Genomic DNA, 22,975 nt, shown 5'->3' on the forward strand with positions numbered 1-22,975 from the left:
AAAAAGTTCACTGGAGACGGCCAGTACCGCAAGTGGAGCCAGTGGCGCAGTTGCACTCGATGCTCTTTAAGCCGGTCGGGATAGTCCCGGATCCGCGGAAAAAGGGCTCGGGGACACGTGGGCAGCTAATAAAAGGAAGTTTTGGGGTAATTACTCACATGGCAGAATGAGTGATCGTTGAATTCAAAGATGATGGCCGCTCACGGAACGTTAGTTGCGCCCCGGGCCTGAGCTTGGAGAAGACTGCCGGAAGATGGCCGCCGCGCGGGGTAGCTTCCGGGCTACCCCCACCACCCCGCGCCGCGCGCCAAGACACTTATATCACCTTACAACTATAAGTTTAAGTAAAAAAATCGTTCCAGGTACTTAATTACAAATTAGTATCTGGAAACTAATTGCTGAGGGCTTGATATATGACAAACTAGCAAGTAACTGTTTGAAAATATAAGTCAGTGGACGACTGTTGTTTACACGTAATTACACTGATGCGCATTGATTAACTAAGTAATTAAAGTGTTGGTGGTGATTGAAATTAACGGGACTGATCATTGTACTTATATTATGTTTATAAGTTATGCATCGAATTAGGTCCCGTGGCGGAGCTCTCACTTGACTCGTCCGGGGTTTGGAGAGGATGCGCTCCGAAAGGGCAACCTGCCACTGATCGGGTGAAACCGGCTTAAGGGTAGCGTCGGTACGACGTCAATAGTGATAATAACACAATTAGTTCCTGTTCGTTAAAAAAATATATATTACGATTTCACTCTTTCCCCTTCAAAAATATGGAAACAAATTGATTAAACCGGGACTGCGGTATTTTATTGAAAATAATAATTTCTTCTAATACATGTTTCTCACGAGCGTGAGATAAAATATTTCATAGCTGTTAAACAACAGTGTTTATAGATAACTTAATAGAGATCTTATTAGTAATAGCTGAAAATGAACGTGGTATTTAATTGAATTTTTGTGAGTAGTTCTCAAACCATCATAAATCAGAATTTAAACCTATTTCGTATTCATCTATTTTATATAACGGTACCTTAAAATGAAAGAACTATGGGTTTTTACATTGTCATACTGTTATGTCTTTGCAAGTTGTGATATTAGTAAACAAAACAAAAATGGCTCTTCGAACGTATGGTGATAAGCCGATTAGTTTTCAAATTGAAGAAAATGGAGAATATTACTGTATTGGTTCTGAGGTATATAATTGTATTTATTATTATTTTATTGATATTCTTTTGTCCTTAATAATAGGCTAGTTTTAATCTATATCCCTGAAGTTATGCTTCTTTGGTTCTTGGTTATCGTTTGAGAAAGTTATATATATTTGTTTATAATTTGTAATGAAAACCACTTACTGAGAAACATTTTTAAAACATAATTTTTAAATATTCCTTAACATATTATTTAACCAATTCTTAAGAAGACTTAGTTGACTGTTTTAACAGGTCGTTAGGTTCTCTCTCTCCACCAGGGACTCGATGTCGCACACCTCCTTATTATTACTTAACCTGCAATTGGGCTTTCACCCGGTGGCAAGAACTCCCACTCACTCCCCTCTCCCCCCCCCCCCCTCCATCAGCTTTCTCCTCAGCTCCCTCCCATCCCTGACCTCCACCATTTCCTCCCCCAGCCCATTCCACTCCCTCCCCGTCCTCACCAGGAAGGTGTTCCGCCCTCTCTCTGTCCGCCTCCACACCCTCTGGAGCTTACATCTGTGGTCTCTTCGTCCTCTGTACTCCCCTCTATGTACTTTGCTTCCCAATTGCCCCCATCCCCCTTCCCCCTTCAGCACCTTGAACATCCTGACCAACCTTTCCACTCTTCTTCTCCTCTGTAACGTTTCCCACCCCAACTCCTTAATCATTTCCGTTGGGCTATGCAGTTTCCCATCCTGCCCCTCCCTCCTTCTCCACATTCCCATCACCCACCTAGCCGCTCTGCGCTGCACCCCTTCCAGCTCCTTCACCTCAGTCACCAGGTAGGGGTCCCAGACCGCCGCCGCATACTCCAACATTGGCCTGACCAATGTGGAGTATGCCTTCTCCTTTGTCCTCCTCCCAGCTCCCTGCAGGGTCCTACCAAGCAACCCCAGCGCCTGCCTTCCCCTCCTGACCACCCCCTCTATGTGCTCCGCCCATCCTAGGTCATTTTTCAGTGTCACCCCCAGGTACTTATATCCTGCTGCCTCTCTTATCTCCTGCCCCTTCCAGTAATATACATTTCGTGTGACTTTCCTCCTCTTTGTAAATCTGACAACTTTTGTCTTACCAACATTCAAGGACATTCCATTTTTCTCCGTCCATTGCTCCAACCTTATCAAGTCCTCTGTTAAACATCCCCCTTCCCCCACAACCTCATACACTACACAGTCATCTGCAAATAGCCTCCATCTGGCTTTCATGCCCTCCCCCAGATCGTTTATCATAATTGTGAACAACAGAGGCCCCAGCACACTCCCCTGTGGCACCCCCGACGTCACTTCCCCCTCCTCGGAGCTTTCCTCACCCACTCTCACTCTTTGTCTTCTATTCCTCAGGAAATCACCCACCCAGTTTACCACCCTTCCATCCCTCACCAGCAACTCAACCTTTTCCATTAACCTCCTATGGGGGACCTTATCAAACGCCTTTTCAAAATCTATAAAGATTGCATCTATCTGCTTCCCCCCGTCCACCGCTTCCACCAGGTCTTCCAACAGCCCAGCCATCTGGGTCTCGCATGAGAACCCCATCCTGAATCCATGCTGCCTGTTATCCACCCACCCCAGATCTTCCATTTCCCCCTTTACGTACCTTCCTACCAACCTCTCCATCACTTTTCCTACACAGGACGTCAAACTGACCGGCCTGTAACTTCCTGGCTCCGCCTTATCATTTCCCCCCTTGTAGATGGGAACTACCACTGCCTCCTTCCATTCCATTGGTAGTTTCCCCTCCTCCAGAGACTGCTTGAAAACCTCCAACAGGTACTTCCCAATCTCCCTATCACCCAACTTCAAATGACTATTCCCTATACCATCTGGCCCAGCTGCCTTTCTCCCTTTCAACCTCCTGATCACCTTAATTACATCTGTCAGTCGCAGCTCAAAGGCCTTCCTGCCCATTAAACTGTCGTCCTCTTTACCCTCCCATGCCTCCTCCTTTGTAAATACTGCCAGATATTGCTCCTGCAGTAAGTCTGCCTTTTCCCTGTCCTCTGTATATTCCTGCCCCCCTCCTCCTCTGAGAACCCCTATTCCCTCCTCACCCTTCACTCTTCTTATGTATCTGTAGAGCTCCGCCCCATTTACCGTCCCCCCTTCCCCCATCAGCTGTTCCATGTAAGCATCCCTTGCTTCCCGCGATTTCCTCCCTAGTTCCTTCCCAAGCGCCTTCATTTCCGCCTCTATCTCCTCTCCCCCAAGCTTCCTTGCCCTCGCATGCAGCCTCCTACATTTCCTTTTCAACACTTTCAACTCCCTTCCATAGTAGGGAGGGTCACCTCCTTGGCCTACCCTCCTCTGAGGTACAAAACGTGTAGGCTCGTACATTATAACTAGTGCAATATCGTAAGATTTGTCGGTTGTTGTGGGTTAGATACCACTATGAAAAGAACTTAAAAACCGGGAATATGTTAGTATAGTCCTTTATTTTCTAAATTCTCTTACTGCTCATTGTGATATTTCAAGAACCTAAATTGTAATAAGTATTTTGACGGGCGCCACAATGCGTGAGTCCCTATTATCCTTGCAACGTGGGTAGCACGTAAGGCCCACTATAGAAATATAATAATTCTATCTGTGCACAGGTGGGCAACTACCTGCGGTTGTTCCGTGGCTCCTTGTACAAGAAGTACCCTGGAATGTTCAGGCGAAGCATCACCAACGAGGAACGGAAGAAACTTGTGGAACTGGGTGTGTGTAGTGTCGGAGCTGCAGCTGTTCTATATACGGCACTGATTTACGTTAACAAAAATAGATATTACACTTAAAAAATTTTGTTTGATAACTTACATGATTCACCGTTAATTTAAATAATTTTCATTTTGACATGAATATCATGCAGATTTTAAATTAGGCTATATCTTAATAATATGAATACACATTCCTTTTAATTTTAGTATTGACTGTTTTTAAGAGATGCCATTTTCAATTTACAAATTTTTTTTGTTTTATGTGTAACTTAATTTCTACATTACGAAATCTAGTATTGAATTTGTAATTTCCACCCACCCTCACCTCCCAAGTGGGTGTAAGCGGTGTAGCATCCAGGTACTGAAGTTATAGTCATGCCCAACATTATCAGTAGAAATACTTAATTGAAGTAACTTGAGTATTGCCAAATATTGTAATAGAGGCAATATGGTAAATTGGCAGCGTACAATATGTGTCTATAAAGTGTGTAGACTAGTTACAAATAGTGGCATCTAGTTGCGTGGAGTGGAAAATAGCAAGAAAGCAATATGGTAAAGTGTCTCGCACTTTGCCAATGCTAATTAGTCAGAGTTTCCCATATTGTCATATTAGGATATTTGTTTACTGCTTCTGGCAACAAGAACGCCAAGTTACCGTTTGGTAGCAGAAGTCGTAGAACGCGAACCAAGAGCTTATTAGCCTACTTACTTTATCTTAAGCTATTCAAAAATATATACATTATTGTAACTAACAGTAATTGGACACAAGAAAATGATTGTTTGCAGCCAATCACTCTTAGCTCCAGGCATTCCTTTAAATTATGGTTTTGCATGTAACCTGAAGAAAGCATCAACTGGTTTCTGTTTGCTGCTGTTTTGGTTGCGTTCTGAAAGTTTGCTGTACTATGTCCGAAAACAGTCTTGAATAAAAAATTCGCTCAACATTAGGATTGTCCCAAAATCTCAGATTAATATAGTCCTATGTATCTTACAGTAAAAAAATTCTTGAACGTTCATGATTGTGATAGGAAACACATATTGTACTAAATTTTAATCCGAGAAGCAATGTTAAATAAATTAAAGAAAAAAAAACATAATCATAAACAGAATTAATTTCAGGTGTACAGTACTAGTAGTGCATATTTTTTTCAACATTTCTGGAAGTTAAAACTATTATTGCGGATTATCATTACAAAGTACGTGTGTAGTTAACTTTTAAGTATTTATTTCCTGCGTTTAAGTATATATTCTTTAATTCCCTAAAAAAAAGTTTAATTTTAATATATAATTTTAAAGGAATTTTTATTGTTACAAAGGCTTGACTTCCCCGCACCATATTAGGGTTTTATTTAGGATAATTTATTAGGATGTTCTATTATTTAAGCATTAAATATATTGTTATTAGTACATTTCGTTGCCATATATGTGGTTTCATGTTTTCTGCTGTGTGTAAAGAGTGAGGCAAATATTTATAATTAAGACTTATGGCGTACCATGTCGTGGTCCTTCATTATAGAGTGTCTCATGCTTAGATTGCAGTACACAGCAGTTGGCACCCATTTTTGCGAGATTGATATTACACAGGTTGATAACATTAACATTCTTATTTGGTATACTATTGATAGAGAAGAGATTTTATGATTTTATTTTTAGGACAAATTCTTTTTAAAACAGTAGATTTCGTTGTTGTTTTATTTTTATGAACTCTGTTTGTTCAACAAATATGACACTTACCTATAAACATACCCTTGTTAATATATTTTTTGGACATACATTGTTATATAGGTTTAATTTAATGTAACTAATATGTTGACTTTATTAGAGTGTTACTTTTGTTTGATTTTTTTTGAAGGCTTAAGTCAACACGTTTTAGCATCGAGTGTATCTCTTTTGAGGGCATCTGAAGTCGAGGATATCATAGATGGAAACGATGAGAAGTACAAGGCGGTATCTGTACATTCTTCAGAGCCTCCGGTGCCAAGGTAAAAGATAATTAGTCGGGTTTCTTTTTAGTTAGCAGCTTGTACGTATTTTTTTACCAGTAAAGATGTAGAAATATATACTAACTTCTTTTTTTTAGGCCATTTTAGTCACCTTTGTTGTCGGACTAATTGCTGGCTATCCATCCTGTACTTTATTCATATAGGTAGTTTGTTTCGTATTATTCTGTAGTTCTTTCCCCAATAACATGTTATTGAGTAAACCATTGCTCTGTGTGTTTTAATTTGAATATAAATTATATTTAGTAACTTTTAATTAAGTAATGTACATAGGTGATTATTTTCCTAAATGCTACTTGTATGGTAGCTCTAAAAGAATAAGCAAAATGCAGAACATAAATTAAAGTGCAGTAAACTGTCAAATTATGGAATATGATCTTCCAGTTTTAAGTATTTTTCTTTGTTTCACTTTTCAGTTTTTTGTTTTTGAAACAATTAGTCTGGAAATTTACCTAATCCCAAAAATGTACTGGTACAATTTTTCATTATTAATTTAATTTACATGCCACCCAATTAAAAAATAAAAAATTTAGGCATTGGTCACAAAATTAATGGTGTATAAGTTATAAGGCAAGAATTTTGTGTGATTTTGAAGAGCTAAAGCTACTTTTTCTTTAGTATGAAAGGTTGTTTTATGATGTGGTACTTATGTCTGTAGCTTGGAGTTCTCACACCTGGTGGTACTTATGCTGCTGTTGCATGTGGGATAATAGTGAAGAGTTATTTTTATAACGAACTAGCTGAAGTACTCTGTGTTGGTCAGGCTTTACACATATGAAGAGCCTTTTTTTTTTATGGGATCAGGTAGTTTTATTTTTTTTCCTCTTATTCTGTTCCAAGGTCAATTGTGCAAAATTTTTCCTAGCTTGAATTCAACAACCAACCAAACATTTTTTAAAAATATTATTAGCTATAAATACGAAATGCCATTTTTAAATGTTTTTATTTAAATAATTAAAACAACATGTGGCCACATGCAATAAAACATGCAATAGGTTTTGGCATTGAATGGGTTAAGGGGCCTCCCTAGTAGCATCAGAAGTTAGCGGAACACTATGTTTTTTAAATAATGATGGGACTTTATTAATCGACACTACGAATCTGAAAATTTTTCACCCACGAGAAGATACTACACGAATTGTCTGTATACGTTTACATTTTTGTTTTTTCTATCAAAATATGAAATAAAAAATTACCAACTTGTCCAACTTTGGGGCCATTTTATACTGCTTAGGAGAATGACAGAAAAAAAGTAGAAGTCTAGGCAAAAAGATAATTTTTCTCTGAAGAAATTCATGTATTTAAAACATATAGTAATCACTTTAAATTCCGAGATTTCTTTTCCGCATTTGCTGCAAATCCTGAAAGTTTTCCATTGCCGCTCGGCGAAGCCAGCTCGCAGCCCACAGCTCAGGTAGCGTGGTGGGGGAATCCGTGCCCGGAGGGGAGGCAGGCTACCTGTGTGTGCGTGCGTGCGTGCGTGCGTGCGTGAGAGGGAGACAACCCACAACCCGCAACGGTAAAAGATAATCCCGTGACCGAAAGAAATTCTCAGAATTGCTTTTAGTGTGCCTCGCCACAGTACCATGTGCTCGACTTACTCTGTGACTATATTCGTGTATCTCTAAAACATTGATTTTGTTTAAACTACAAATATCCTAAAGCTTACAATACTAGATCATGTTTTACGAAATAAAGTATTGAAACTGATCAATCAACACATTGAAAGTTGTACAAACTATTTATTGGTGGCTTTACAGTCTCGCTAGCTAATTCGCCAAATTTATATTTAACTTTTATCATGAAAATACACTTCATTGTTTTTCCTTCAATTTTTAATAAAAATTAAAAAAAAAACAATTATTATACTACCCAATATTTTTTAAAATTATTTTAGTTTTCCAAAATGATTTTACACATCTTACAACGCCGGGGAAATTTTTTATACTGGTATTAACCAATTGGTTAACTATTTACAAAAGTTTTGATACTTAAAAATGTAGGTTTATATAAAATTTATCTTAAATTAAAAGAAAAATCGTATTTTGAAATCTAAATGTCATTTTGCTATGCTTTTTGGTTAGATAGATATCTGATGGTCTGCACTGTTTTAAAAATGTTCATGGAATGATAATTAAAAAATAAAAACTAGGGAAGTTCTATATTAAATAAGCTAGTCAGAAGTATATAAATGTTCCTCCTGGTGCAGGAGTCACGAGGAGGATAGAAGATGGGGTCAGTGACCGATCGTTCACATATGTAGTTATGATTGGTACGTTATTAATTACAAAATTCAAAAACCATTTGAAGTTAAAAAATTGGTTGTCTGTAAAGTCGGTTTACGGATGATAGTTTAACGTGACGTCATAACAAAACATTGATGAAATGATTGATCCAAAAGAAAATGACATATCATATTCGGCCTGAGACTGAGCCATAATAGGTTTTTGCAACCAAACCATTTAGGCATTAAAAATATTATATTCTTTGAGGAAGAGATTTTTTAAAAAATTTTGTATTTTTTGTATGATAAAATCTACCTCTGCATACTTTTATGAATAAAATTGAATCATTTTTATTGAATTATCACTATTTTGTATGGATACAAAGAAGGAGTGAAATGAAATCTACATTTAATTTGATAAATTTACTTTTATTTGCACTTATTAATCCAAATATATTTATTACTTTTGTAGTGTCGCGCGCGCCGTATTTATTTTTGCAAGTACAAGCCGGGATTCGATCCGTCAACCTTAGTCAGCGATGCTAACCGCACGGCCACGATGCCATATTGGAAACGATTGTTTCAGATGTTATATATATATATATATATATATATATATATATATATATATATATATATATATATATAAAAATTTTGTTTTGTGAGGTGGAAGTATTAAAAACGTATGTAGTCCCCCATGTTTATTTCTTATAGTGGTAGGCGGGAAATTAATAACCGTACCGATTGTGTTGAAAATCGGTGGACAATCGTTAAATTACATAATATTAATAATTCAAACGACGAAAATATGTTTGAAAGTCAAATCGATGGTTGTTCCAATTGAGTGGAAGAGAGATTCCACACATGCGTACAATGAGCATAACAGGACACATCCGTAGTGGGACAATGTGCGTTACGGGACACTTTTTCTTGCGTGCAGCCGGCGTTCATCGATTTATTAGACGTCACGTCAAAAATATAAATAGTGGGAATGTTTAATAAAGATGACGTAAATTTTCAGATAAACTTATTTCTACAGCTCGATTAATTAATAAGGGCAGGAAATAAATTTTGTACAGCAATTATACAAAATTATTAAAACTGTACTAACCACAATTAATTTATCCAATAACCAAAATTAAGTAAATATTGCCCATACATTACAACATCCACGAAAGAACCTTGCAAATAATTTTTGTTAGATGCATTATTTTGCATTCAAGTTCTTTATTTTTTAATACTTCACTTACTTATAATTGTTACATATTTTGCACATGGTCCGTCACGCCCAATTAAAGGGCATGAATAAGTAGAACGTGCTTCTGATCAAATTTCACGCCTGTTACTTTACCTGCAACTCGGAGCGGTGTGAAATAAATTATTGTACACTCGTGACGTTGACAATCAACTTAAATATTTATGAGTTAAAACAAAACATAACTATAACGGATAATCAAAACATATTTAAAATTTTTTAAAGCTTGTTCTGTTTTTATATAATACACAAAGCAGTTAAACCATAAATTATTTGTTGTTGAAAAAAAAAATAATCCTTTATCTTTCATGCTTTTTTCCTTGATTTTTATTTCCAGATATTTCCGTTGTAGTAATACTTATAGATATAACAATATAGCAATCTAGAAAAAAAATTAAGGTAGCCTTATTCCAAATATGTTATGATAGACGTTAGTTAACTAAGAATATAAATTCGCTTTACAACCACAGCTTGTACACAAGTCGTAAAAAAAAAGGGTTCTACTTACAGGCCGTATTGAACGTAGTAGGTTTATGACAAATACAACAGCAATAAACATATGGCTGAGTCTGCTTCCATGTACATTTTTTTGACGTGATGTCTAATAAATCGATTAACGCCGGCTGCACGCACTAAAGTGTCCCGTTACGCACATTGTCCCGTTTCACTGTGTCCCGTTACACTAATTTTATATTGCTCTTTGCCAACCTGAACCTCCTAGCATTGCGACAGAGTCCGTGGCGTAATTCTGTTTGCATGCATTTTAATGTAACATTTTCATTGCTCTTTGCTAACCCGTTCCTCCTAGCATTGCTGCAGAGTCCGTGGCGCAAATATATTATTTTTGACTGCATCTTGGTGTTGGGTAAGCCATTTTCCTTCACATCATCCTTGAAACACTCCCATTCGTTTTCTACTTTTCCTATCATCGTCTTATCCTTAACAGAATAACACAGATTGGAAGAAGTTAAATAGCAAACATGTATAAAAGTTATAGTTAAAATAATCTCTTCGTTAAAGTAATAAACATATTTGAATTATTGAGTACAAATAAAAGTAAATTTATCAATTAAATTGTACATTTCATTTCACTCCTTTGTTGTATCCATACAAAATAGTGATAATTCAATAAAAATGATTCAATTTTATTCATAAAAGTATGCAATCATTTCATCAATGTTTTGTTATGACGTCACATTAAACTATCGCCCGTAAACCGACTTTACAGACAACCAATTTTTTATATGAAAACTTGTTCATAATTATATTTAAACTTATTAGCTAAACGCCAGTTTTTAAAATTAATTACAAGTCATCTACACGTGAACTGTTTCGTCGACTGTATATAAAGTGAAGTGAAAAGTTAATGTGGTTTTCATTGCTTATTACAACAACAATTTCGGCAATAAAGGTTGATTATTCTTGCATTTTAAAAATCTGATTACTAGTATAATTTCAAGTATTTATTGTTTTATTATTAAAATAAAAATGATTCAATTTTATTCATAAAAGTATGCAATCATATTCATCAATGTTTTGTTATGACGTTGTCACGTTAAACTATCGTCCGTAAACCAACTTTACAGACAACCAATTTTTTTAAGTTACCACTTTTAAAGCAGTTAAAGTGTACCTATCAAGTAGCTTAGCACTACCCAAAGTGAATGTTGTGCTCCAGAAAATGTTCAAACTATGTAATATTTTTACCAATACGTATTGCGTTACTGACCTGCAACTTTTTTCAGTGCGCAATGTCACTCTTATGTAAAAATAAGTCGTGTTAGCGCAAACGTGTTCTAATGTTTCCACATCGAGCTGCCAAAGAATACCTATCGATGTAGGCAACATACATGACAGAGATGAATACCGTAAATTAATACACAAAACATACATGTTTTCGTATGATACAATAACAGCTAGTGACAGTGACGAAACCGAAATTATTTTGATAGTTTGTATAGAAAATCCCCAACAGTAGTGGTGGTATATTTAGGGATTTCGTTGTAGAAGGGTACTATTTTACAATAAAAAGGGGTTGTCAATTATCAAAGCAGCCATATTTCGTATCTTCTTTGACAGCCTAAATACAGCACCAAATGAAGTACTCGGCTAAAAATTAATTCCAGCTGCATGCGTAGATTCCGGGAGGAGTGGAGAATCTCAGGGTGGCCCGAACCTCCCTGAAATAAAAAAAAAAAATTTGAGGGGGCCCGCTTGCATTTGCAAAATCTTCACGTTTTTCCGCAGGTCTCATGGGAATCCTACAGATTTTCGCCCGTGATTCCAGCTATACACTTCACTGACACCTTGAGCACAACAGTCAGTGCACACTGAGTTCTTCCATACCACCCGCGCTTGTCTTCAATAAAATCTGAACTCAGGTGGATTCAGCATGACTGACTAAGCCTGCAGTCTGAATCCACCTGTAGGCCACTGTTGCAACAGCTAAGAAATTTACACTGCTCGTAAACAGTCTGTATGTAACTCGGAACGGGATTCCAGTTTATTCGTGTATATTTATTCATCATATTGTGCAACGTTAAAGTCATTAAAAAAAAATGCAAAAAAATAAAATGTTAAACATGTAATAAGTGCCATAAAATAATAATATGCAGTAATATTTAGTGTAACTAAATACGACGTGAACCCTAGAATACAAATTTGACGATGTGTCGTTGGTGGGAACACTTGTTTGTTCCTGACATTTTTTTCTCTACAGAATTTTAAAGTGAGTTTGACATGCACTTTTTCTTCAGGAAGTAAGTTAAAAATTTGTTTGTTGTTATTGCGATTTCAAAAGTTGATTTGTGTCTAAGAGTAAAAATATTTAATATTATTTTCATCATTTTATTCCCAGTTTTATTACTCAATCTATTAGTAAGACATGATTTCTCGTCGCGGTCGCGGTGAATGAAAGCGTAACTGTTCGTGCAAAACCATTCATCACACAAATGTCAGTTACAAAGTATAATGTTATAAATTTTTTAATTATATAATTTTTACAAATTTTTTTCTGAAAACACAAGCTAACGCATCAATTTTTGGTGACAGCGTTTTTTGTAATGTATGTAAATCTGTTAATTATGTAGAACATTAATTAAAAATTATAAATAAATGTTTTAAACAGAATTGATGACTGTTTGCATTTCATGGATATGGACTGGATCGCAACACTAATTTAATGTTTCAAGTTAATAAACACTGCCAGGAAGCAAGCAAGGCAATATGAGAACATTATATTTTGGTTGAATGTAGCGAAAGGGAAAAACAGTCACCTTTCTTGCCACGATCTTGTTCGCAGATAACGCAGGTATGAGCAGCAACTGGACTCCACACAATGACAAAAGAGCCTTCCCCTCCAACCCTCCCATTATTCCGCCCCCCTCGCTGAAACACCCTCTCCCCCCTCCACCGCGGCGCAGGCGACAGGCTCAGGTATATCGCCCTGCCCAACCACTGGCTGTAGCACATGGCCAGTGGCCCAATGCACTAAAAATTTTTACTAGGGAGGCCCCTTAAGGGGTAGGAAAGAGGGATATTTTTCTTTCTTTCAAAATCTGATGTAGACATAGCTTTCATCTAATTTTGAACATCAAGTGTGCAAAATTCTATCAAGAAGTACCAGACTTTGACATTTTTTAAAAATTAAGGTTTGTGTGAATGAGTACCACTAAGTTTATCTATTGGTAATGAATAATTTAAAAAGTTGTTATTTTTGAAATGTAAAATTGAATATCTAACTATTAACAAATTTCAAATATATTTTTTTTAAAATATTGGCAGACTTCTACTTCCACAATTGCTCATCTTTTTGCTAAGGTGCGTTTGCAAAAAAAAAATGCAAATTACTCTTTCCATCTTCCGTCGTGGCTGCCAGCAAAGTCTGTGTTTCTTCCGTGCCCCAGACCAGTGGTCTCATGTCATGTGGAGGTGCAAGTTTATTTTCCAATCCTCTTGAGTGAAAAGCTCACCTCGTGTTACATGCACCGTCATCTTATATGCCCGAAACCACCATGTTTGAGGCCATGATAATTTTTCATGTATGTTTTAGTGGATGAAAAGAAAGGTAGGTTAGCATACTGGCTGCAAAGTGTAAAGGGCATTATTTTTGTAAAAGAAAAATTTTTAATTGCACTAGAAAAAACTACAATTCTACATCAGAAATGACTTCAGGGTGATTACTAATGAATCATTTGTATTGAAATTTTAGCTTGAAAAATATTTTCAAATGTTTTAATATTTTTGGAGATTATTGGTCTTTAAGTGCAGGAAGTGTGTGTGAGTTGAGCATAGAGGTGTTTCTTCCCTGGGTGGCACTATCGGCCTCACTCAGGAAATAATTGAAAAAACAAAGCGCATCGCAGCATACAAAATACCCTAGGGGATTTCTTTTTTTTTATTCTGGTTCAGATTGTGTGAAATCTGTTTTTCAACATGTGAGGTAAAAAAAGGGTGATGATTAGTTTTCTATTTTGATTCCATATGCTACGAAACTAAATGCAGCTAAATATGATTTTTAAATGAAAAGTTGCGATATAATTTTTGCTATGATTAAACTAGATTTAAATTTTGATTATAAAGTTGAGCAGTTTGAAATTTTCTTAAATAATTTTGTTAATTTAAGAGAAGCTGAGCTGTAAAGCAATTAGAAATAGTTTTTTTTTATAAGTGTTTGATACATAAGACTGTTGTTATTATGCACTAGTTTTGTAAAATATTGAACTTTTTTGTTTTTTGAACACTTGTTATCTACAAGATGATTCGTGATAAGGTGGAATAAATGTAGGAGAGCTGATAAATGGTTTTATTTCATGTGTAAAAATTGGGGTGTTATATGGTTAGAGACCCGGAAAATTCGCGGGTTCAATGACCTCCAGGATAGACTCCAATATCCTCTACACACTCGGGCAAATGCCAACTGTTCATTGGCTGCTGACTCGCGAGTCGTCTCGACTGGGTGGCCTGTGTGATTCGACACTTCTATGAGTGGAGTGTCTCTAATTGGCCCTCAGTCCTCCAGATTAACAGTGGACCAATGACAGAAGCAGCACTAAGGTATAAATATTTGAATTTTAGCATAACACAAAATGAACCAGCGAATTTTCCGGGTCTCTATATATGGTGCATGGGCGTACTTTTCTGTGCTGTTTCGGTTTCGTCCCAACCCAGGTAGTTACGATGTGTGTTCTTGCCCGCGAGCGCAGGGAAGGCAAGACGAAGAAGAGCATGCCCTGGGTGCCCTCCCTCCCGAACAGCTCCCACCTGGACGCCGTGCCCCAGGCCACGCCCATCAACAGGAACAGGGTGAACAACAAGAAGGTCCGAACATTCCCTTTGTGGTGAGCTCTTGTTTCCCTTCCTTAAATAGATACAGTACACTCCCGATTATCCGCAAAATTAAGTGGCAGGGCCACCGCGGATAGTGAAAATCGCGGATAATCCGCAAAGAGCCGAAAATGGGGAACAAAAAAAAGGAAACATTAATTTCAACTTAAAAATCTAAAAATGTATGTACAGTAAACGTTACAATCAACAGTAAAAAAAATTTTAATGATGCTAAAATTTTTGTATTTTACTGAATAACTACGCATGCCAGCCTAATGCGTGAGATCCGAGAAGGCTTGTGACGTTTTACTGTATACTGCACGCAATACACTCGTCAGTAGAGTTCAAATTTGCTCACATGTAATAAAATACAGATTTAGTACATATTTGCTGTATTTTTTCGTAGCATGCGCGGATAATAGGGAGTTTACTGTATTCGGAAATATCCTTATACACTTAAAGGTCTTTAGCCTGGCATACTCTGCAATCCGGCACCAATGCAGCTGCTCGATTGGGGTTGACCTCGGCTGCCGGAGTTTGTCAGAGTTTATCGCTACTGTCAGTTTTTATTTCTCTACAGGTTACATTTTACATTTAATGGGTACATTTTTGATAAGTGTAATGAGTTTTTACGGATAACAACTGATACAATCCATTTACCAATACGTTCCTTTTACAGATTCTATGACCATACAAAACTGATTCAATATTTTTTTGTAAATTTACAGTGCAAGTCTCCATAAATTCAATATATTAAAGTAAAAAGAAATACCTTAATATAATTACTTACTGAAAGAATTTGTGGTACAAACACAACATTCAAGCATAGACTTAAATTGCAGTATATATTGGAATTGAAACATGGCTTTGGAACTATAAACAGGTAAATAGAATTATGGGTGACACCTGAATGGATAAAATTATTGTACTTTTTTCATGAGTATCTATTTTTCAAGCACCAGTTGGAAACTATTATATTGGAAATTAAAAAAAAATTGGGAATATTGGCAGTTAAAGATATCAAATGATTACACTGGTACATCTCTACAACCAACTTTCATTTGTATTTTTCTTACTATAGATCATCTTATTACTTGCTTTAAATATCATTGTACTGCATTTTCGAGCTAAGATTTCTCTTCAACATGTAGTTTCCATTTAAGATTTTTTTCTTTCTACTCAGAGCAACCCACTGGGTCTCGCTGAGTTATTTGTATAGGTAGATATATTTTTTTTGGATCAGGGAAAATGCTGATAATTGATATTAAGATAGGTGTTACGGTGAGATTAGCGCCCCTATGTTGTTTTACCTTTCTGCAGTTTTGACGACACTGACCCAAACTCCATTCTTGAAAATGCTTCCCAAGTGGAGGTGTTAGTTCCCATTCGTTTGGACATGGAGATCGAAGGGCAGAAGTTGAGAGACACCTTCACGTGGAACAAAAATGGTGAGTTGCATTATTACAGGGTTGCTAAATCTAGAATTATACAGTGTGAGTGCTGATGTGCTTTCAACGATCTTTCATCTTTACCCAAGTTTGTTGGTTTTTTAATTGCTACCATACTTAACTCTGCCATTTTTCATTTCACAAACATAACTTCCCAACTTAAATTACTTACCTACCCTTCCCACTGGTGTGATACAGAGCGCAGTGTAAGTTTTTGGTAGCAAAGCACATTATTTTAATTTTTAGTAGCATCCTTTGGTAAAAACAGAGGGATTGTTATATACTTAGGTATTTATTAATTTACTTGCTAATTGCTATGCATCTTTCAATTTTTTTGTACTTTGTTTGAAGTAGGTACACATACACAAAGCATATCTCTCTATATCTCTCTTTATCTCTTGCTCTTTATATCTCAATATATTTCTCTCTATATAAAATATATCTCTATCTCTTACCCATGTCTCTCCATATCACTCTCTCTCTACATATCTATGTTTCTATCTATAACAGTCTATCTCCCTATTGATATCTCTCTACATCTCACTACATATCTATATACATCCTTCGCTCTATCTCTATGTCTATATCTTCCTATCTATGTCTTTATCTTTACAAAACAAGACGAACATAACACCATTCATTTATGTACATATCTCTTTGAGTCTTTACCTATCTGTATCTGTGTCAAAATTTCAAAGCAGTCAGTGAAGAATTTTCGGAGATTTAATATTTAGAAACTAACAAACATTTACATTATAATTTATATATAGATTTCAAAAGGCAAGCATGTCCTGTGTAAAACCATTCTCTGCAAGAGCATATAAAACCTCTACTTTTTTTTCCTGCAAGAAAAGCTTAAACATCAAACAATGTGTAACTAATGAGATACACCTGCAGTATAAGTTTTAAGTGTTTTCTAATTTTGAAAATAATTTTTTTTATCATATAAATAGTACCATTTTGTTTCATTAAGTGTACTATTTACCAGTAGCTAAAAGAATAAATACTTGAATGGTTTACACAACTTTCTGCAGTTAACAAAAAAAAAATGTCAATTATGAGTGGTGCTTTATGGGAAAAGAAAAAATGGAAGTCCAGAAATGAAAAAATTCCAGGTTTGTAAGCTCAATAAATAAAATTTTTAGTAAATGAGGGAAACTACAAATTCGAGTTAATCATTTATAACTTAAGAATGTTATATTAGAACCCATTTTATTCCTAATGCAATTTCATACTTATCCATTTGACACTTTTTTTTGTTTTTTGTTATAGAAAACTAACATTAGGTATAGTAATAATCCAACAATAAATATTTACACTTTCAAATTTAGTTTTTTCCATGTATCATTTTGTTTTACAGTATTAGCACTAGCTTATAAAAATATTGTCATCCAAAAACTAGTTGCGCTATAGTTGGATATGAATTTAAAATGTCTTGACTGCACATCTTTGTTAATTAGAAGCTAAAATTTTTCATCAAAAAATCATAAATAATACATCATTCTTTCATGTTTCATTTTTCCGTGCTGTTCAGTGTGCATTATTATGACTTCAGAGAACCTGATAACACCAGAGCAGTTTGCCGAGGTGTTGTGCGACGACCTGGATTTGAACCCCTTGACGTTTGTGCCGGCGATAGCGCAGGCCATCCGCCAGCAGATCGAAGGCTTTCCGACTGACAGCATCATCGAAGAGAGTTGCGACCAGCGGGTCATCATCAAGGTAGTGGTTGCTCTTTAACGATACGTCTGCGGGTTCTTTGGATCTCAAGAGTCACACTCAAGGGCTCGGTTCCAGGACACTGTTGTGATATAGCTATGCTGTAGAGCATTAGTAATCATGTTTGGTAGGAGACTCGTTACCACAGGCAGCAGTGTTCGCCGGGTGTGGGGAAAAGGGGGGGGGGGGCAGGGGAAAGGACACCCGTTATTGCCATGTGTTATCTGAAGGAATGTGTGCATTTGCGAGCCACTAGTACTCCTGATTGGGATGGGGTTTCCAGTGCCAAACAATTTTCTCGCGAACCGCTCCTGGCAATCCGACTCCTGTCGATTATTCAAACGAACACACAGACGTTCTCAATTCACATTGGGACAGCACAACTTTGTGTGTACAGTAGAATCCCGCCGATGCGACCCCCCTCTGATGCGTCCATTCCGTTTATACGACCGTTTTTTGAGTAACCGTGAAAATTTTGAACAGAGAAAGTCGAAAATTTGAGTAAAATAGGCTGAAAAACAAGTCTGTTACACTTTGTTGGGTGCTATGTGTTCACGTTTATCTTGGCGAGAGCTGTACTGTAAGCAGGCAGGCATACAAAAGACGGCTAAAAGTAGATAGGTACCACCCCTCTAGACTGTCCACGCGCCAGTGTCTAGCCGAGCTCGGCACGTTCACTATCGCACGAAAAGCCGTCTCAGCTGTCATGTTATCTTGTCAGCATCCTCCTCCCCTCCCACACCGCGTGCGGCAAAAGCCAGGTTGTATAGTCCATTCTCGGTAAAATAAATATTTTTATGGGCTTATACGACTGTCCTTCGCCGTTAATAAATACTTTATAAGTTTAAGTTATTATGATACAATTTGTTTATTAGTCACACAGCAGTTACTGCTGAAAAATCACTAATACCTCGAATTTTATTGAATAGAAAAATTTAGCAGGGCCGTAATATATTTATTTTACTGCATAGTTACTTTTCCATCTGCATTTAAACTTGATTTTTTTCCTTTTTTTTTTTTACGCTGTGAAGGGTCGTGGAAATATACCTTTTTATAAAGAATCATCGATCCCCCCTATTGAAGCGGTAGGGGGGGTCCGGGGGGGGGGGGGGTACTCCCCCGGGAAAATTTGTATTTCAAGGTGGAAAATGGTGCTATTTAAGCAGTTTTAATCTAAAATTTGATTACACAGCACTTTCTTTGCCCCCGTTTGCCCCCACTTCAAGGTTTCACAGGGGAAGCAAAATACCCTTGACCCCCCCCTGTTGTTGCGCCCCTGGTGGAAGTGATCATCGCTCGGTGGTGACGTGCGCAGCTCAACATCCACGTGGGGAACACCTCGCTGGTGGACCAGGTGGAGTGGGACATGAGCGAGAAGGAGAACCACCCGGAGGCGTTCGCCATGAAGCTGTGCGCGGAGCTGGGGCTGGGCGGGGAGTTTGTGACGGCCATCGCCTACAGCGTGCGCGGCCAGCTGAGCTGGCACCAGCGCACCTACGCCTTCAGGTGACCGACCGCCGGCCCTCGCTGTGACTGGGGGCGAGATTCCGCGGTCTTGTTTCCAATCCCATTTCATTTTTAATCCAGTAGATTTCGATTTTCTTGTTTTTTTTTTTTTTTTTTTTTTTAAATAAAAGCTATTTTTTTTTGTAATACTAACTATACTTACTCCACTAAAATAGGAGTACAATTTTCATGCTACGTTTTTACAGTAATTGAGTAATATAATTTTTCATAAATGATCTTAAAAAAAAAATACATTCATAATAATAATAAAAAAATGAGTAAGCATTTATGAATTATAATAATGCAATGAAACAATTTTTTTTTTCTGATGCATGCACTTTGGCACAATTTTTTTGTCCGAAAATAACGACATTCATTGACTTTCAAACATCCAGATAGGAATGGTTTGAAAATGCTGTATTATATTGAAAATGATGGCATGTGAATAAGGGATTGCACTATGTATATCGTTATTAATGCATGTTTTTTTTTATGTACTGTTGTTATTTGTTTTTTATGTCAATACCTAGGTGTTTATTGCTGTTTGTTGATACCCAGAAAAATAATTTTTTTTTTCACTTGCAAACATTCACAATGTAATTTTTTTTTTAAAATTCCTTATTAAATATTGATGGCATGGCATGTTGTTTTTTTAAGGATTTACAGTTTGCCAAAGTGACTACTGTCTGATGTAGTATTGACCATAACATTGGTAATTTTTTTTTTTTTTTTTAGTGAGGCACCTTTACCAACGGTTGATGTGCCATTTCGACCTCCGTCCGAAGCCGATCAATGGGCTCCATTTCTCGAAACACTTACAGATGCGGAAATGGAAAAGAAGATAAGGGATCAAGATAGAAACACTAGGTACCCTGTCTTAGAAAGAGCATGTTTATTTTTATTTTGCCATGCCAAAATTAGAAATTTTAAAATTCTGATGAATCTAACCACTTTTTCTCAAATCAAAATCATTAATTTGATTCATAATCAAGTGCATTGAATCTTAATCTAATGTTATGAACCATTATGTTTTTACTTTTAAAATAAGAATCATATGTACATTTTTAGGAAACAAACAAATCTTCTTGTGTCAATGTTCACAGCAGTACTAAACAATCACTCCCAGAGATTTGTAAGCATTTTAGCTGGTTGCTAATACAAAAATTTCTTTGACGTCTTATGTACAGATTCTCCTCAAATTTTTTTCTTTTAATATTTTATTTAGAATATGAGGTATTTTGAATAGTATTAAAGATTTGATGGTTCAGTGAAACCTCATTAATACAAACCCCGTTAAAACAAAACTCTCATTAATAAAAAGGGTTTTTACTCTCCCTAGAAATTATGGAGGAGTTATAGTGCTAAGTAATTTGTTTAATTTGTTATTATGTAATACAAAGTTATTTTTGTTCCAAGGGTGAACAACTACATTTAGTAAATTATGGTTGATAAAAATATCCCAGAATAATGCAAAGGAACAATGTGAATTTTTAACTAATAAAAAACTGATGCTATATTGCTTTGGTTCATTGTAGGTTGGGGAAAAAAACTTAGAAATATTATTCTTTCAAAATGATGGTAGTTTGTCTTTTAATAAGTATTCTTCTTTCTTTAATCCTAAGTGTAATACAGAAGAAGATAAATTTTTTGAACCACAGGTGTAATTGTAAAAATGTGTTTTACTATCCTTAAAAAATTACTTTTGGTGCAGTAGAAAATTAGATTTATAAATTTTATAACAGTTGTGATTTAATTTTGTGTTAGTTTGGTTATTACAAACCTTGTTATTGCAAAGTGCCAAATTATGATCACTTCAGGTTTGCAATATTGAACTTCGACTGTATTAAAGTATTTGAATAGCCTATCTCTAATAAAAAGTTTTGTTTTAAAAAAGAACCGTGAAAATTGCAAGGCATTTTGATTTGGCGCAGGACGAAAAAACATTTTTTTTTTTGTTCCAGGCGCATGCGTCGACTTGCAAACACTACACCTGGTTGGTAATTATGCTTGAGGAACATGGAACCACAACTCTGTGAGAAGATACGTACAGTTCTATGCTGAAAAGCATTGACATAGGTAATTAAGTTGGAACAGGTGTGATCAGTGATGTGTGTGTCACAGTTTAGCTGTCAAGAGTCCGAGTGAACAAATTCATTCCACTTGCTGTTAACGTGGAGTCATGACCTTATGTACTAAGGTTTGGTAGTGTTAGTTAAGTTCTGAATGCTTGCATCATGGGGTGAAAGCCTTTGGTTGAATCTTGATGTCTTTAAAACACATAAGTAATTGTGAATTTACTTCACCTGAATGTAACACGTGATGATAGTGTGAAATTGAATGTTATTTTAATTTATTAGTATCTTTTCCAGATTACCTTATTTATGTAAAACATACAGTGAATCCATTTTATACATTATTATTATTATTTTTTTTTAAATACATATTATAATGTTGAGCCAAAATTTGAGGTCTTAATTTCTACTGTGCTGCATTTTCAATAGATTAATACTGCAGCTTTTTGGTGTAGCCTGCCAGAAATTCTTCATCCTTGGTATTGTGATTGTGTTTCGCCATGTAATCAACTAATCACTAATCAGTATTTTTCTAGGAAGTGGAAGTTGACTGATAGTTTATGCAAACCTGTAGTTAATCTTTTAAGATAGTTTAAAAGGTTTTTTTTTGTTAGGTACAAATATGTTTACCCTGTAAAGTGAATCACAATTTGCAAGTCAAAATTATAAAATACTTTGGTAAGATATTTTGTCCTGGTGATCATTGTGTTTGCAAAATATCATCATATTGCCATCACTGTCATGCGCTTGGATGTATGATAGGAAATATACTTTGGAATCTCATTACAAGATATCTGAAAGAAGGGGGGGAAAAACCCACCTGTTTTGAACTATATAATCAAGTACGGTACTTTGTTGTACTGTTACTAAATGTAAAACACCTTACAGGAATCTGAAAATACAGTTAAAGTTTTTATAACTGGGACATTCTTTTATGGACATACTGTATTTTCAAGTCATTAATTTTTTATCTAGGAAATTTGCTTAAATGTTCCATTAATAACGATTTGTTTTGTGTTATGTAGTAAATATTGTCCCCCAAATACATGTTGCTATTTGTATAAAGTAAGATTCCCTGTTAATATTTTTGCCTGACTTACCGTGTTTTCTCGCATAATCGTAGCACATTTTATACCAAAATTAAGTTTGAAAAGTAGGGGTGCGACGATTATGCTTAATTTTTTTTGTTTGGTAACGTTATTCATAAAAACAAAACCCGTTCATGGAAAGTATGTTAATTAAAAAAAAAGTGTATACAAGAGCACGCCAAACAATTTATAATTCATACAACAAAAACCTTTCTTCAACTTTAAATAGAAAAACAAAATCTGTGACCCGAATGGAAGCCACTTGAATATGTGACGTGAACTAACGCGTAACTATCATAGTACACATTTACCACGAAAGAGTGCACTTGACTACGTGTGCGCGCTCTATACGGGAAGCAACATAACCAAACATGAATGATGCCAACTAGCGCTCGCTACAGTTTTATAAGCGGTACACCACGACGACACATGACGAAC

The 22,975-nt window shown here is 36.1% G+C and overlaps 2 protein-coding genes across 2 annotated transcripts in view; one reads left to right on the top strand and one right to left on the bottom strand.

The window, feature by feature from the left end:
* Positions 1 to 1,086: 1,086 nt before the first annotated feature.
* LOC134535864 (SWI/SNF-related matrix-associated actin-dependent regulator of chromatin subfamily B member 1) lies at positions 1,087 to 22,133 on the top strand. The gene is made up of 9 exons (XM_063375204.1): positions 1,087 to 1,205; positions 3,796 to 3,901; positions 5,753 to 5,882; positions 14,584 to 14,718; positions 16,025 to 16,152; positions 17,708 to 17,874; positions 19,187 to 19,377; positions 20,113 to 20,244; positions 21,339 to 22,133. Exons 1-9 carry the CDS (start codon positions 1,125 to 1,127, stop codon positions 21,376 to 21,378), a joined length of 1,110 nt encoding a protein of 369 aa, XP_063231274.1. The 5' UTR covers positions 1,087 to 1,124; the 3' UTR covers positions 21,379 to 22,133.
* LOC134535865 (adenosine receptor A2b-like) overlaps positions 10,477 to 22,975 on the bottom strand; it is a 40,153-nt gene continuing 27,654 nt past the window's right edge. Inside the window, exons 4-5 of the mRNA XM_063375206.1 lie at positions 16,015 to 16,132; positions 10,477 to 11,559 (exon numbers count right to left, since the gene is read on the bottom strand). The gene's annotated coding sequence lies outside the window, so the exon portion shown is untranslated. The remainder of the gene's footprint in view (positions 11,560 to 16,014; positions 16,133 to 22,975) is intronic.

This window comes from Bacillus rossius, chromosome 10 (assembly GCF_032445375.1).
Source record: "Bacillus rossius redtenbacheri isolate Brsri chromosome 10, Brsri_v3, whole genome shotgun sequence".
In the NCBI taxonomy this organism is placed as follows: Eukaryota; Metazoa; Arthropoda; class Insecta; order Phasmatodea; family Bacillidae; genus Bacillus; species Bacillus rossius.